At 50.9% G+C, this 13,972-nt stretch overlaps 1 protein-coding gene across 1 annotated transcript in view; it reads left to right on the top strand.

The window, feature by feature from the left end:
• SART1 (spliceosome associated factor 1, recruiter of U4/U6.U5 tri-snRNP) overlaps window positions 1–13,972 on the top strand; it is a 41,857-nt gene that overhangs the window by 21,420 nt on the left and 6,465 nt on the right. The window contains 11 exon segments of the mRNA XM_087702934.1: window positions 510–609; window positions 2,587–2,732; window positions 4,277–4,483; window positions 4,707–4,846; window positions 6,348–6,459; window positions 6,461–6,497; window positions 10,115–10,245; window positions 11,008–11,178; window positions 11,426–11,536; window positions 12,210–12,297; window positions 12,415–12,505. Of these exon segments, the coding sequence (XP_087559060.1) occupies window positions 510–609; window positions 2,587–2,732; window positions 4,277–4,483; window positions 4,707–4,846; window positions 6,348–6,459; window positions 6,461–6,497; window positions 10,115–10,245; window positions 11,008–11,178; window positions 11,426–11,536; window positions 12,210–12,297; window positions 12,415–12,505 (1,334 nt within the window).

The following is a 13,972-nucleotide window of genomic DNA, read 5'->3' as shown; positions in this document are numbered from 1 at the left end:
ATCATCTCTAACACCTCTCTCTCTCTCTCTCTCTCTCTCTCTCTCTCTCTGTTATCTATGATTTACCATCTATGTCAGTGTTTCTCACCCTTGGCAATTTGAAGATGTCCTGACTTCAACTCCCAGAATTCCCCAGTCAGCGAATGCTGGCTGGGGAATTCTGGGAGTTGAAGTCCGGACATCTTCAAGTTGCCAAGGTTGAGAAACACTGTCCTATTGGTATCTTGTGATCGATTACTTCGCTGTTTGTATGTACACTTGAGAGCTTATGCACCGGAGACCAATTCCTTGTGTGTCCAATCCCTCTTGGCCAACAAAGAGTATATTCATTCATAACAATAAATAAAAAAATACATTCTTCCTTCTGAAAGACGCATCATTTGAGGGTGTCTTTTCAGCAGCTCCTTGATTTGCCCCCCGCTGTTTCTCGCCTTCCCAAAGCTGGAGATTTCCCTCCACGCCACCCCTGCCTCTTCTGATGCCCGTTTCTGCTCTCTGGCTCCCAACAGGTGGGTTACAGTGCCCAGGACCTCAAGGGCCTGACTGTGGAGCACACCATCGATTCATTCCAGGAAGGACACACCGTCATCCTGACCCTCAAAGACAAAGGTAGGAACTGTTGTGGCGGCAAACTCAGACAGTGAGGAGGGTTGGGGAGGAACCTGGGCCAGTCCTGGAGTCTGGGGAAGGTTTGAATTTGAGTTTGAGTTTCATTTTATTTATATGCCGCCCTATTCCCTACGGGACTCAGGGCGGCGCACAAACCCGAAGGAGGGGGAAGGGAAAAACACAAAAACTACAAAAGTACAGGGCATTTAAAAAACAACCCACAGCCACACCATTCGAGAGGGGAAGGGAACTCATCGACCCCAGGCCTGCCGACACAGCCAGGTTTTAACGGTGTCAGAACTTCTCCATTAGATAATTAGGAAAGAAGACCACGAGACTCCGTGGGTAGAAATCAAGTGTACTTTTACTAATTATAAATGATTAAAGGCATAGCGAAGCGAAGTCTGATTATTTAGGGGCGAAAGCGATTGATATATAGAATAGCCCATTCCCCACCCCTTGGCATCACAGTTACAGTCCAATCATAATTCTCCCAAGTGTCAGGTGCGAGATAACTTCAAAAGGCATCACGAAGATGGAATGTGGGTGCCGTTAGTCCAGGCGGGAACCTCCTACGCATGCGTAGTCCAACAGGCAGCTGAGCTCCAGAATGTTGTGTTTTTAAAAAACACAACATTCATACCATTCGGGTGGGTTACAGTCTTTAGCCCCAGGCCTGACGGGATAGCCAGATTTTAAGGGCTGTGCGGAAGGTCTGGAGGGTGGTGAGGGTACGAATCTCCACGGGGAGATCGTTCCAAAGGGTCGGAGCTGCTACCGAGAAGGCTCTCCTCCGCGTGGTTGCCAGTCGACACTGACCGGCAGATGGAACTCGGAGGAGGCCTAATCTATGTGATCTAATTGTTTGCGTGGAGGTAATTGGTAATAAGGCTCTGAGGAGGGCTCTGCGTCGGAGGCAGAGAGGGGGCCAGGGCCGTCTGACGGTTATCAGCTGCCTTCAGAGTCAGACATCAGTGAGGCAGAAGAACAGCTGGAGCCTGTTCCCAGCGTGCGTATGCGCAGAGCTGCCAGGTGAAAGGAACAGCTAAAGAACAAGGGTGGACTTGGGAGGAAGGCCACCGGTGGACGTTGAATGGCCCCTCCCAGAGGAAATAAATAGGAGCAAAGGGGGAGTGGAGTTGGCAGGAGACACTTAGTTCGTATTATTAGTGTGAAGAGTTGCTTATCTTGAGTTTGTGCCTCCCAGAGTCTCCTGGCCAAGTATTTCATTGTACAGCATTGCAATTAGAAGCTATTGACCTGGCAACTCTCCAAGGACTGATAAGGTCTGTGGTTGCAATTCACCTTGGAAAGACGTGTTTGCCGGGACTTTGCTGGATGGGAATGCAAGGAATTCACATTAGCCAATTACCTCCTCGCGACCTATCAGATCACACAGATTAGGCCTCCTCCGAGTTCCATCCGCCAGTCAGTGTCGACTGGCAACCACGCGGAGGAGAGCCTTTTCAGTAGTAGCTCCGACCCTTTGGAACGATCTCCCCGTGGAGATTCGTACCCTCACCACCCTCCAGACCTTCCGCACAGCCCTCAAGATCTGGCTATCCCGTCAGGCCTGGGGTTAAAGATTGTAATTCGTCCCCACCCGAATGATGAATGTTGTTTCTATTTTTAATTATGTACTGTTTTTATATGTCACTGTCTGTATTCCCTTCCCCACAAGTTGTAAGTCGCCCTGAGTCCCCTCAGAGAAAAGGGCGGCCTATAAATAAACTTACAATTACAATTACAATTACAATTAGCCAAATAAAAAGGGTGTTTTTTTGGAGTCTCTTTCGTGACTTGGTGAAGCCTAGGACAGAACAGGAACCGCCTTCCCCTCGGAGCCTCTCCCCACACTCCAGAGCTGGCCCAGCAGGTGTGGCAAATGGTTTTGGGTGCCAGCCCCGGGGGAAGGGGGGGGGAGCAGCGTTCTCCCATGGTCCTCCTCCAGTTGACCCCGGATTTCCCTTCCTTTAGGTGTCTTGGAGGAGGAAGGTGGCGATGTGTTGGTGAACGTCAACATGGTGGACAAGGAGAAGGCCAAGAAGAACGTGGAGCTGCGCAAGAAGAAGCCGGAGTACAAACCCTATGAAGAAGAGGAGAGCGTGGACGACATGGTGGTCGTAAGTCTCCCTCCGTCCTCTTCCGTCCTCTGGACTCCACAGCAGATCAGGGGTTTCTCCGCCTTCACCACTCTCAGATGTGTGGACTTCCACTCCCAGAATCCCCCTGACAGACGGATGACAGAGAGAATCTTCCATGAAGCGGATGCCACAGCAGAGAAGGCGTGCCTCCTGCCGCTGGCCAAATAGCAAGACCCCTTAGGCCAGGGATGGCAAACTTCCTTCTTATGGCGTGCCCGCGCAATCTCACCGCCCACCTGCACATGTGTGTGCGACCTCTGCCCAGCCTCTCCGGAGGCTTTCCTGATGCCTGGGGAGGGCAAAAACGGCTTCCCCTGGCCCTCTGGAAGGGTAAAAAAAAAATCAGCTGATGGCTGGTGTGCTCTCAAATATGGCTCCCTATGCCAGTGGTTCCCAAAGTTGGCAACTTTAAGACTTGCGGACTTCAACTCCCAGAATTCTCCAGCCAGCTCTGCTGGCTGGAGAATTCTGGGAGTTGAAGTCCACAAGTCTTAAAGTTGCCAACTTTGGGAACCACTGCCCTATTCCATAGGTTCACCATCACAGCCTTAGACTTATATACCGCTTCTCAGTGCTCTGCAGTCCTCTAAGGGGTTTAGTTAGGACCCTCTCTGGCTCCCAATGACCCCTCTCTTTTTCAGCCCTCTCTAAGTGGTTTTACAGAGTCAGCCTCTTGCCCCCAACAGTCTGGGTCCTCATTTTACCCACCTCGGAAGAACGGAAGGCTGAGTCGACCTTGAGCCGGTCAGGATCAAACTGCTGGCAGTGGGCAGAATTAGCCTGCAGTAGTGCATTTTAACCATTGTGCACCATGGAAGGAAGGAAGGGAAGGAAGGAAGGAAGGAAGGAAGGAAGGAAGGAAGGAAGGAAGGAAGGAAGGAAGGAAAGAAAGAAAAAAAATAGCATTAGCACTTAGACTTATCTAAGGTTGTTATCTAAGAAGGACGGAAGGCTGAGTCGACCTTGAGCCGGTCAGGATTGAACTGCTAGCAGTGGGCAGAATTAGCCTGCAATAGTGCATTTTAACCATTGTGCACCATGGATGGAAGGGAGGGAGGGAGGGAGGGAGGAAGGAAGGAAGGAAGGAAGGAAGAAAGAAAGATAGCATTAGCACTTAGACTTATCTAAGGTGGTTATCTAAGAAGGACGGAAGGCTGAGTCGACCTTGAGCCGGTCAGGATCGAACTGCTGGCAGTGAGCCATGAGTTAGCCCTGCAGGACTGCATTCTAACTGCCCATCGCAGAGGGAACCCAGAGCCAGATCCGATCGGACAGGCAAATGTTCACTGTTGCATGGAACATGGTTTTTTTCATTTGGGTGTGAACCCGGCCTTTGGGGTTTGCCGATTGGGGTTTCTGGCCGGATCTGCTACGTGAGCCCAGCCAAGGCCCCGGGTGTCCAGCCGAGCCGCCATTTTGCATCCAGATGTTTGGGCCGAAAAAGCAGAGCCCGGCTGGTTGCCTTGAGCCCCATATACCCCCCCCAAAGCCCCCTGTGAGTCACCCCCGCTTTCTCCCTTCAGTTCAAGCACAAGGGCGTCCTCTCCAAGTACGACGAAGAGATCGAAGGGGAGAGGAAGAAGTCCTTCAAGCTGGATGCGGTGGGCATGGCGGACGGCTCCCGGGAACGGGAGCTGCAAAACATCCGGGAGAGCCTGCAGAGTCGGGCCCAGTCCCTGGACCTGCCCAGCCTCCACCTGGCCTCGGAGTACTTCACCCCAGAAGAGATGGTAGGGTGGGAGAGACCCCCCCCCAAGGGCTGGGGGAGGCAGACCCCAGAGGCTGGCAGCTGGAGGAAAAGCCCTGGGGTGGCGGGGAAAGGGGCCCAGCCCGGATCGGGTTGTCCAGGCGGCCTGGGCTCTTCACCTTGGAAGGGGCTGGGAGGCGGGTGCCAGTGGGGCCGTTTGGATAGCGGGGGGCTCAGCCCAAGGGACCGCCCTGCGGGACTCTTAGCCTGCCTTCCCCTCCTCTGCAGACCACTTCAAGAAGACGAGGCGACGGGTGAAGAAGATACGCAAGAAGGAGAAGCCGGTTAAGGCTGACGACCTGATGCCCTTCGGCATCGAGAGCAACGAGCGGGATTTCGGGTCCAGGTCAGCCACGTGGCTGCTTGGGGGTGGTGGTGGAGGAGGGGTAGAGCAGGGGTGTCAATCTTAATTTCTGTTCTGACCAAGGCTTCCTGAGAGCCTGAAGCAAACTCCTTGTTCCCAAAAAACCTCCTATTAATTGACTGTGAATTCTGCTCATTCACCTCCAGCAAAGTCTTTCAAGGGAGGATTTACAGTCACAGACCTTATCAGGCTTGGAGAGCTGCCAGGCCGATCTCTCCAGAACTTGGCCAGAAGTCTCGGAGAGTCCACAAACCCATTAAGCGAACTAATTGTCTCTCTGCAAACTCCACTCCCCTTTCGCTCCTCTTTTATTCCCTCTGGGAGGGGCCATTCATTGTCCACCTGTGGCCTTACTCCCAAGTCAACCCCTGTTCTTTGGCTGTTCCCTTCATCTGGACACTCTGCGCATGCGCACACTGTGAACAGGCTCCAGCTGTTCTTCTGCCTCACTGATGTCTGACTCCCAAAGGCAGCTGATAACTGTCAGACGGCCCTGGCCCCCTCTCTGCCTCCGACACAGAGCCCTCCTCAGAGCCCTTCCCCCAGACTCCAGGACTGGCCCAGGTTCCTCCCAACCTCCTCACTCTCCGAATCTGCTGCCAGCCCCACTGGCTGCTGGCGGACCACAACAATTTCATTTGAGGGCCACATCAGGGCTGTGGTTGACCTTGGGGTGGGCGTGGCTGACTGGGTGGGTGTGGCCAGCTTGACACCACTCCCCAACCTGCTGGCATGTTTCCTTCGCACTGGGTAGACCGGGCCGAAGTGATGCAGGCCAGCCTCTTAAACTTTTGTAGGACAGCCCCACGGGACGGATCAGACCACATCGCGGGCTGTGGGGCCATCCTGGAAATGCAGCCCACGGACCCTGAGTGCGACACTGCTGGTTTAAAGGAATGGCCCTAGGCAGGGTTTGAAACCCCACCCTCTGTTTGGCAATTCACCCAAGTTTGCACAATTGGACCCCAAGAGAATCTCAATTCCACTAAAGCAGTGGTTCCCAAACTTGGCAACTTTAAGACTTGTGGACTTCAACTCCCAGAATTCTCCAGCCAGCTCTGCAGAGCTGGCTGGAGAATTCTGGGAGTTGAAGTCCACAAGTCTTAAAGTTGCCAAGTTTGGGAACCACTGCACTAAAGAGGTCCAAACTCCGTGTAGCAGCCAAATCCTTCACACCCAGTGAAGCCTGTGTGGACACAGCCACGGGTGTGGCTGTCCTCCCATGCCTGCTGTTGTGTTCCTTCGGGCCAGAAAACTGGCCGAGGGGAACAGCTGTGTCTCCGGGCCTTTCTCTCCCTTGCGCGCACGGGATGCTTGATGGCCGGAGCTGGGTTCACACAAATCCCTGAGCCAACGTGGGTGGCAGTTAAGGTGTTACGCTGTGAAGGCCTTAACCCAGGTCAGCCCCATCTCGATCACGGGTGGGAAGCTTCTTCGGCCCCGTCTTCTCATGCCTGACCCACTTCGTCCTGCCTCTCCCTAGGATCCGGGGCCGAGGTAAGCGGCGGGCGCCTGTGAAAGAGGAGGAGGAGGAGGAGGAAGAGGAGGTCAGCAGCAGAAACGGAGCAGGAGAGCAGCTGATCCAGTCAGATGACAATCCGGGTAGAAAAAATGGAGATCAGCAGTGAGGATGGTGAGTATCGCTGGAATTCAAATGCTGGGGGGGAATCAAATGGCATCTGGAGTGGATTAAATCTGGATCTACAGTTGCAAGAAAAAGTATGTGAACCCCTTGGGATCACAGGGAGTTTTGCATGAATTGGTTCATAAAATGTGCTCTGAACTTCATCTAAGTCCAATTTTAATATTTCTTTTTAATAATAATAATAAATCTAAGTCACAACAATAGAAAAACACAGTCTGCTGAACATCATACGACACAAACATTAGATGTTGCCATGGTTTAATTGAACATGTTTGTGTGTTTGTAAATGTGTTTTATTTTTCCATTTTCATTTTCGTACAGTCACATATATACTGTGCAGAACTGGGGCCATATAACATTAAACAATAAACACAGCCATTCCTCTTGTCAATAATACCCCCAAAAATAGAAACCCAATGTACCTCTTCGACCCTCCATACACCCTTTCCTTCGCCCCCCTCCAACTTTCCATCTTCCCTCCATCATTCCCCTCTACCCTACTTCCCCTTCCCCTCTACCACACCTCTCTCCCGATACACTCCCTCCCTTCCTTCTCACCCTCCCTCCCGTCCTCTCTCCCACCCTCTCTCCCCCCTCTTTCTTCTTTCCCTCTACTCCTCCCTTCGGTGTATTTCTACTATCTATTAATATATTCAGCTTGTCCTATTTTTACACTGGAATTAAAGAGCAACAGTATACAAGTGCCATCGCGTTACTTTAAAATCTAACACATACTATATATCTTCCCTCCCCCCACCCCCCATAACATGTAAATATTCACAGTGCAGGGAGGAAAAAGTATGTGAACCGTTGGACTTAATAACTGGTTGACCCTCCTTTGGCGGCAATAACCTCAACCAAACGTTTCCTGTAGTTGCAGATCAGACCTGCACAACGATCTGGAGTAATTGTGGACCACTCCTCTTCACAAAACTGTTTCAGTGCAGCAATGTTCTTGGGATGTCTGGTGTGAATGGCTCTCTTAAGGTCATGCCACAGCATTTCAATCGGGTTGAGGTCAGGACTCTGACTGGGCCACTCCAGAGGGCGTATTCTGTGCTGTTGAAGCCATTGTTTTGTTGAATTACTTGTGTCATTGTCCTGTTGCATCACCCATCCTCTGCGGAGCTTCAGTTGGTGGACAGATGGTCGTACATTTTCCTGCAAAATGTCTTGATAAACTCTGGAATTCATTGTCCCATCTATAACAACAATCTGTCCAGGCCCCGAGGCAGCAAAGCAGCCCCAAACCATGATGCTCCCTCCGCCATGTTTTACAGTGGGGATGAGGTTTTGATGTTGGTGTGCTGTGCCTTTTTTTCTCCACACATAGTGTTGTGTGTCTTTCCCAAAAAACTCAATTTTGGTTTCATCTGTCCACAGTATATTTTGCCAGTAGTGCTGTGGAACATCCAGATGCTCTTTTGCAAACTTCAAACGTGCGGCAATATTTTTTTTGGACAGCAATGGCTTCCTCCGTGGTGTCCCCCCATGTACTCCATTCTTGTTTAATGTTTTCCTTATTGTAGATGTGTCAACAAAATTTTTAGCATGTGCCAGAGATTTCTATAGGTCTTTAGCTGACACTCTAGGATTCTTCTTTACCTCATGAAACATTCTGCGCTGTGCTCTTGCAGTCATTTTTACAGGACGACCACGTCTAGGGAGAGTAGCAACAGTGCTAAACTTTCTCCATTCGTAGACAGTCTGTCTTAACGTGGACACATGAACATCAAGGCTTTTGAAGATACTTTTGTAACCCTTTCCAGCTTCATGCAAGTCAACAATTCTTGATCGTAGGTCTTCTGAGAGCTCTTTTCTGCGAGGCATGGTTCACATCAGACAGTGCTTCTTGAAACCAGTAAACCCAAAACAGGTGTGCGTTTTTAAAGGGCAGGACAGCTGTCATCCAATATCATCACACTGATTGGAGTCAAGGTTGGCTCACTCCTGGCTCCAATTAGCTCTTGGAGAAGTCATTAGGCTAGGAGCTCACATACTTTTTCCTCCCTGCACTGTGAATGTTTACATGTTATGTTCAATTAAACCATGGCAACATCTAATGTTTGTGTCGTATGATGTTCAGCAGACTGTGTTTGTCTATTGTTGTGATTTAGATGAAGTTCAGAGCACATTTTATGCCCAATTCATGCAAAACTCCACGTAATCCCAAGGAGTTCACATACTTTTTCTTGCAACTGTAAGAGCCACGGTGGCTCAGGGCTTAGAATGCAGGATTGCAGGCTGACTCTCCCACCTGCCAGCAGTTCGATCCTGACCACCTCAAGGTCGATTCAGTTTTCTATCCTTCTGAGCTGGGTAAAAGGAGGACCCAGATTGTTGGGAGCAAGAAGCTGACTCAGTAAACCACTTAGAGACGTCTGTAAAAGAACTGTGAAGCTGGATATAAGTCTAAGTGCTATTGCTATTGCCCTTCCTTCCTTCCTCCCTTCCTTCCCTTTCCCCTTTTCCTTCCCACGCTCCCTCCCTCCCTCTCCGTGGTTAGAATACAGAATTGCAAACAAACTCTTCCCACAGCTAGGAGTTTGATCCTGACCCGCTCAAGATTGATTCAGTCTTCTGTCCTTCCGAGCTGGGTAAAAGGAGGACCCAGATTGTTGGGGGCAAGAGGATGACTCTGTAAAACCGCTTAGAGAGGACTGTAAAAGCACTGTGAAGCGGGATATAAGTCTAAGCACTCTTGCGGATGATGATTGATGTGGGTGAGAAGGGAGGAGGCACTGAGCAGTTTCCTATTTTTGGTAGAAGACAATCTCTCTAGCTCAGAGTTAATCTCTGGCTGGTGCTCCCGGAGTCGCTTGTCTTTGTGAGACCAGAAATATCCCCACCTAGATAAGCAGGGATTAACACCAGACAAACAGGCAGAAAACAGTACCCTAAACAAGGAACCACCAAGCAGAAAACCACCTCCAATACTGGCGGGGCAAGCTACTATATATAAATGGACAAACTCAAAACTCACTCACTCTGATGGTGTTACTTACCGTATTTTTCTGAGTATAAGACTCACCTTTCACCCCCTCAAAAGAGGGTAAAAATCTGGGTGCATCTTATACACTGAATACAGCATTTTTGGCCTCACGAAACCCCGCCCCGTTGCAAAAATGGATGTGCAGAGTGTTTGGGAGGCCTGCAAAATGCTCCTGGGGGCTGGTGGGGGGAAGAAACAATAAAGGGGACTTTTTTTGCTCGTTTCCCCCCAGCCCCCAAGGGACACTTTGCAAGCCTCCTAAACTCTCTGCATGCCCCATTTTTCACAAAAACCCTTGGCCTGCAGAGGGTTTTCATTATCCAACTACCGTATTTTTCGGACTATTAGACGCACCAAGGTTTTGAGGGAGTGCAAAAACTTTTTTATTTACCTCTTCAAAACCTTGGTGCATCTGATACTCCGAAAAATACGGTAGTTGGATAATGAAACATCTGGAAGGCAACATCCAAGCTCAGGGAGCACCGGGGACCCCATGATTAATCTCTCTGGCAGCCATTGTTGAGCATTGCTGGTGTTTAAGCCAAGGAGGAACCCGGGTCAGGTCTGGACTGGGCCCTCAAGGCAAACTGTCTTTTTCCCCCCGCGTGGGCAGAGGATGCCATGGAAGGCCCCCACTCTCCCCCTGTGCTGGAGGAAGACGAGGCCGAGATGGAGCTGCAGAAACAGCTGGAGAAGGGGCGGAAGCTGCGGCAGATCCAGCTGCTGAAGGACAGCGGTGAAAAGGTGAGGGGCGCGCGGAGCCTTTGCCATGTGAAGTGGGGCACAACAGAGCGGCTCTCCCCTCCCACCCGTCCCCAGCCTCCCTCTCCACATTTCAAACTGCCCCACCTGTTGTTGCCTTGGATCAACTCTCCGTGTTGACATTCCACACAGTCTCTCTCTTTCTCTCTCTCACTCCCCTGCCCCTTGCAAAGGAAGTCCTGGAAGGTGCACCCGCTTTCTTCCAGCAGCAGACACACATACGCACACATGCTTAGAAGGAGCAGCAGATTCCAAGTAGAATCCTGATAATTTTCAGACACGATTCGGAAATGCACACTATAAGTGGCTGACAAGCTGGAAGATGAATATTTGTCTGTCACATCTATTAATCTCCACCCCCGGCCTTTTGTCCCCAGAGCTCGGATGGGGCTTCGCTAGCAGTGTTGGCTCTTCCATCCCAAGGACCGGCCCATAGATTTCCACTGTTCTCCTCTCCTCTGCCTTCTGCGCATTCACGCATCAGGGACTAGACTCAGCTGTTCCTCCTCCTCCTCATCACCCATCTCTGTGGCTGTGGACTCTCCATCCGAGGGCTGACAGATGGCCCAGTCTCCCTCCCTCCCTCCCTCTCTCTTTCTCCCTCCTTCCCTCCCTCCTCTCCTCCCCCTCTCTCTCCCTCCCTCCCTCCCTCTCTCTCTCTCTCTCTGCCAGCTCCTTGGACTCAAGTCCAACCTTGTTGATGCCCTAAGGCTGACCTCTCTCACCTCTCACTGGCCTTTCCAGGTGGTCGAAATCGTGCGGACCCTGGGGCGCAGCCGGACCCAGGAGGACGATGCTGAGCTCGAGAAGAAGGGGGCCATTGTCTTCAACGCCACCTCCGAATTCTGCCGCACGCTGGGGGAGATCCCCACTTACGGGCTGGCCGGGAACCGGGAGGAGCAGGAAGAACTTCTGGTAAAACCGTCTGGGGTGGGGAGACTACTTTAGAAAGCAGGGTAGAGGGACACATTTTTGAGAGGCGTTAATCACAATCACCCACACTGTAGTCACCTCCCGTCTTGACTACTGCCATGAGCTGCACGTGGGGCTGCCCTGGGAAAGGATCTGGAAGCTGTAGCTGGTTCAAAACAGTGGTTTTCTTGCGTGGCCAGCCGGGTTCCACAGAACAGCCCTTCCTCACGTCTCCCCCTCCCCCCCCCAGGACTTTGAACGTGACGACGAGAGGTCAGCCACCGGCGGCTCCGACTCGGATGGCGAGGAGAACATTGGCTGGAGCATGGTCAACCTGGATGAAGAGAAGCACCAGCAGGATGTAAGTGGGGCTAGATCACTGCTTCTCCATCTCACCCCCTTTAAGGAGGGTCAACATCAACTCCCAGAATTCTCTGCTGCTGCCTGGGGAACTCTGGGAGTTGAAATCCACCCGTCTTCAAGTTATCGAAATTGAGAACCGCTGTTCCAGATGGCTTCAACTCTCAGAGTCCTCAACCATGCCCCAGCAGGCCAAGGAAATCAGGAGGATGGCGTTGGCTATGTCAGGGATCCAAATAGCATCCAAAATTAAATCAGAGTCCAAGGCAAAGGATTTCTCAAAGTTCCAATTTATGAAGAGAGCCATGTTGGCACATCTGGGAAAACCTGAATCTGAAAGCTTCCCGGTTTTCCCCACCCAGTTGGAAGTTCAAGATCTTGGCCCCATAACCCACCAGTCCATCCCACGGTCCCATCTCCCACTGCCATTCTGGCAGCTTCCACCCATCCAGTTCCGGTCAGGTGCAGAGACAAAGGATGACCTTGGCTTTCTAGAAAAAATGTTGTTATGGCTACATATCATCTAACTCCATACAATCCCATTTTCCCACCATAGAAAATGCATAGTAGAATAATAGAAAGTGTGGCAGCCAAAAGAAAAGATGGCTGCAGGCGTGACAGGCTTGTTTGAAGGATGTTGGCTGTGATCAAACCTGTCTTCTTCTGGTCTGCAGTTCTCCACCTCGTCCACCACCATCCTGGATGAGGAGCCCATCGTCAACCGGGGCCTGGCCGCCGCCTTGATGCTGTGCCAGAACAAAGGTAAGGCAGACGGTGCCCTGGGTTCGAACCAGGAGATGCCCTTCCTTGCCCCTCCCTTGGTTGATCCGTTGCTGGATGTGTGGATCACCGGGCTTCCCCTTGGTCTCCTTTTACCAGGCTTGCTGGAGACCACGGTGCAGAAGGTGGCACGGGTGAAGGCGCCCAACAAGTCGCTGCCCTCGGCTGTTTATTGCATTGAGGACAAGATGTAAGTGGGCGAGAGAGAGAGAGAGAGAGGGAGGGAGGGGGAGGGAGAGAGAGAGAGAGAGAGAGAGATATTCCTTTCTCTATCGATTCATTTGTTTCATATTTCATTTCATAGTTATATTCATTATTCATTTATTATCTCATTACTAGCTGATAACCTGGCATTGCCCAGGTGTTTATTTATAGGGGGGACATGTGAGGACCAAACCTAGTTTCTAAGGTTGGATTTTTCCCCTTACCAGAGGGAGCCCCCTGGTGGAGTACTGTGAAGCCGTTACCATGGCAACTCCACTGTGCTGCACAGTAGGAGCCATTTTAAGGCACAACAGGCTGTATCTTAACAGAACACACACATACACACACCAAGGTGTGCTAGGGCTGCCTTACCCTCACCCTCACAGTATTTGTTTCGAGAGAGTAAGTAATCTGTGTACCAAGTTTGCTTGAAATTGCTCAAGACTTTCCAGAGTTATGTTGGAACATGCACACAGACACACACACACACTTTTATATACTGTATTTTTCTGAGTATAAGACACACCAAGATTTTGAAGAGGCAAATTTGAAAAAAAAAGGTTTTGCACTCTGCAGACCTCCCCAAAACGACCCATTTTTCACAAAAACTGGCCCGTTTTTTGTAAAAAAAAAAAAGGGGGGGGCATGCATAGCCTTTAGGAGGCTTATAGAATGCTCCTGGGGGCTGGGGGGGCCAAAACGAGCAAAAAAAATCCCTGTTTTTTATTCAATTCTGCCCTCCCAGCCCCCAGGAGCTCTCTAAAAGCCTCCATAAGGCTCTGCACGGCCATTTTTGCGAAGAGGGCGGGGTTTCTGGAGGCCAAAAATGCTGTATTGAGTGTATAAGACGCACCCAGATTTTCAGCCTCTGTTTTGGGGGGAAAAGGTGTGTCTTATACTTCGAAAAATACAGTATATAGATTTGAAATTATTTTATCAGTTATTATTTATGCGTTGTTATTACTGTATATACTCAAGTATAAGCCTAGTTTTTCAGCCCACTTTTTGGACTGAAAAAAGCCGACTCGGCTTATACTCGAGTCAGTGAAAAATTTGCCTGAAATGGAGGAGAAAAAGGGGCGGGGCCATGCCGCTGGGTGAGGCTCGTGAATGGCCCGGCACCCCTGTGAGTTTCCCCTCCCTCTGTGTCAGTTTGCTGCGCAGCGCGCACCGCACCATCCCCCCTCCTCACGTTCTAATGTAATGCAGGGCTGTCATGATTCCCCTTCCTCTCCCTCCTGCCGCTCTGCAACGATGTCCCACCTCCTCCTTGTTATGGCAAGCAGCCACATAGCGATGTCCCACCTCCTCTGGTACAGTGATCCAATGATAGGAGTCACTGTGCCGTGTGTCATAGGAGGCGGGACATCGCTCCCGCGGCTGCACGGGACATCATCATCACAGCGGGACATCAGCATCATGAGGTGAGTGAAGTATTTCATTGAATACACCG

Source organism: Thamnophis sirtalis, unplaced genomic scaffold, assembly GCF_051295495.1.
Source record: "Thamnophis sirtalis isolate CommonGarterSnake01/CBP01778 unplaced genomic scaffold, rThaSir2_p1.2 scaffold_18, whole genome shotgun sequence".
Classification (NCBI taxonomy): Eukaryota; Metazoa; Chordata; class Lepidosauria; order Squamata; family Natricidae; genus Thamnophis; species Thamnophis sirtalis.
The sequence above is the reverse complement of the archived record's forward strand: the minus strand, read 5'-3'. Positions and strand labels throughout refer to the sequence as shown.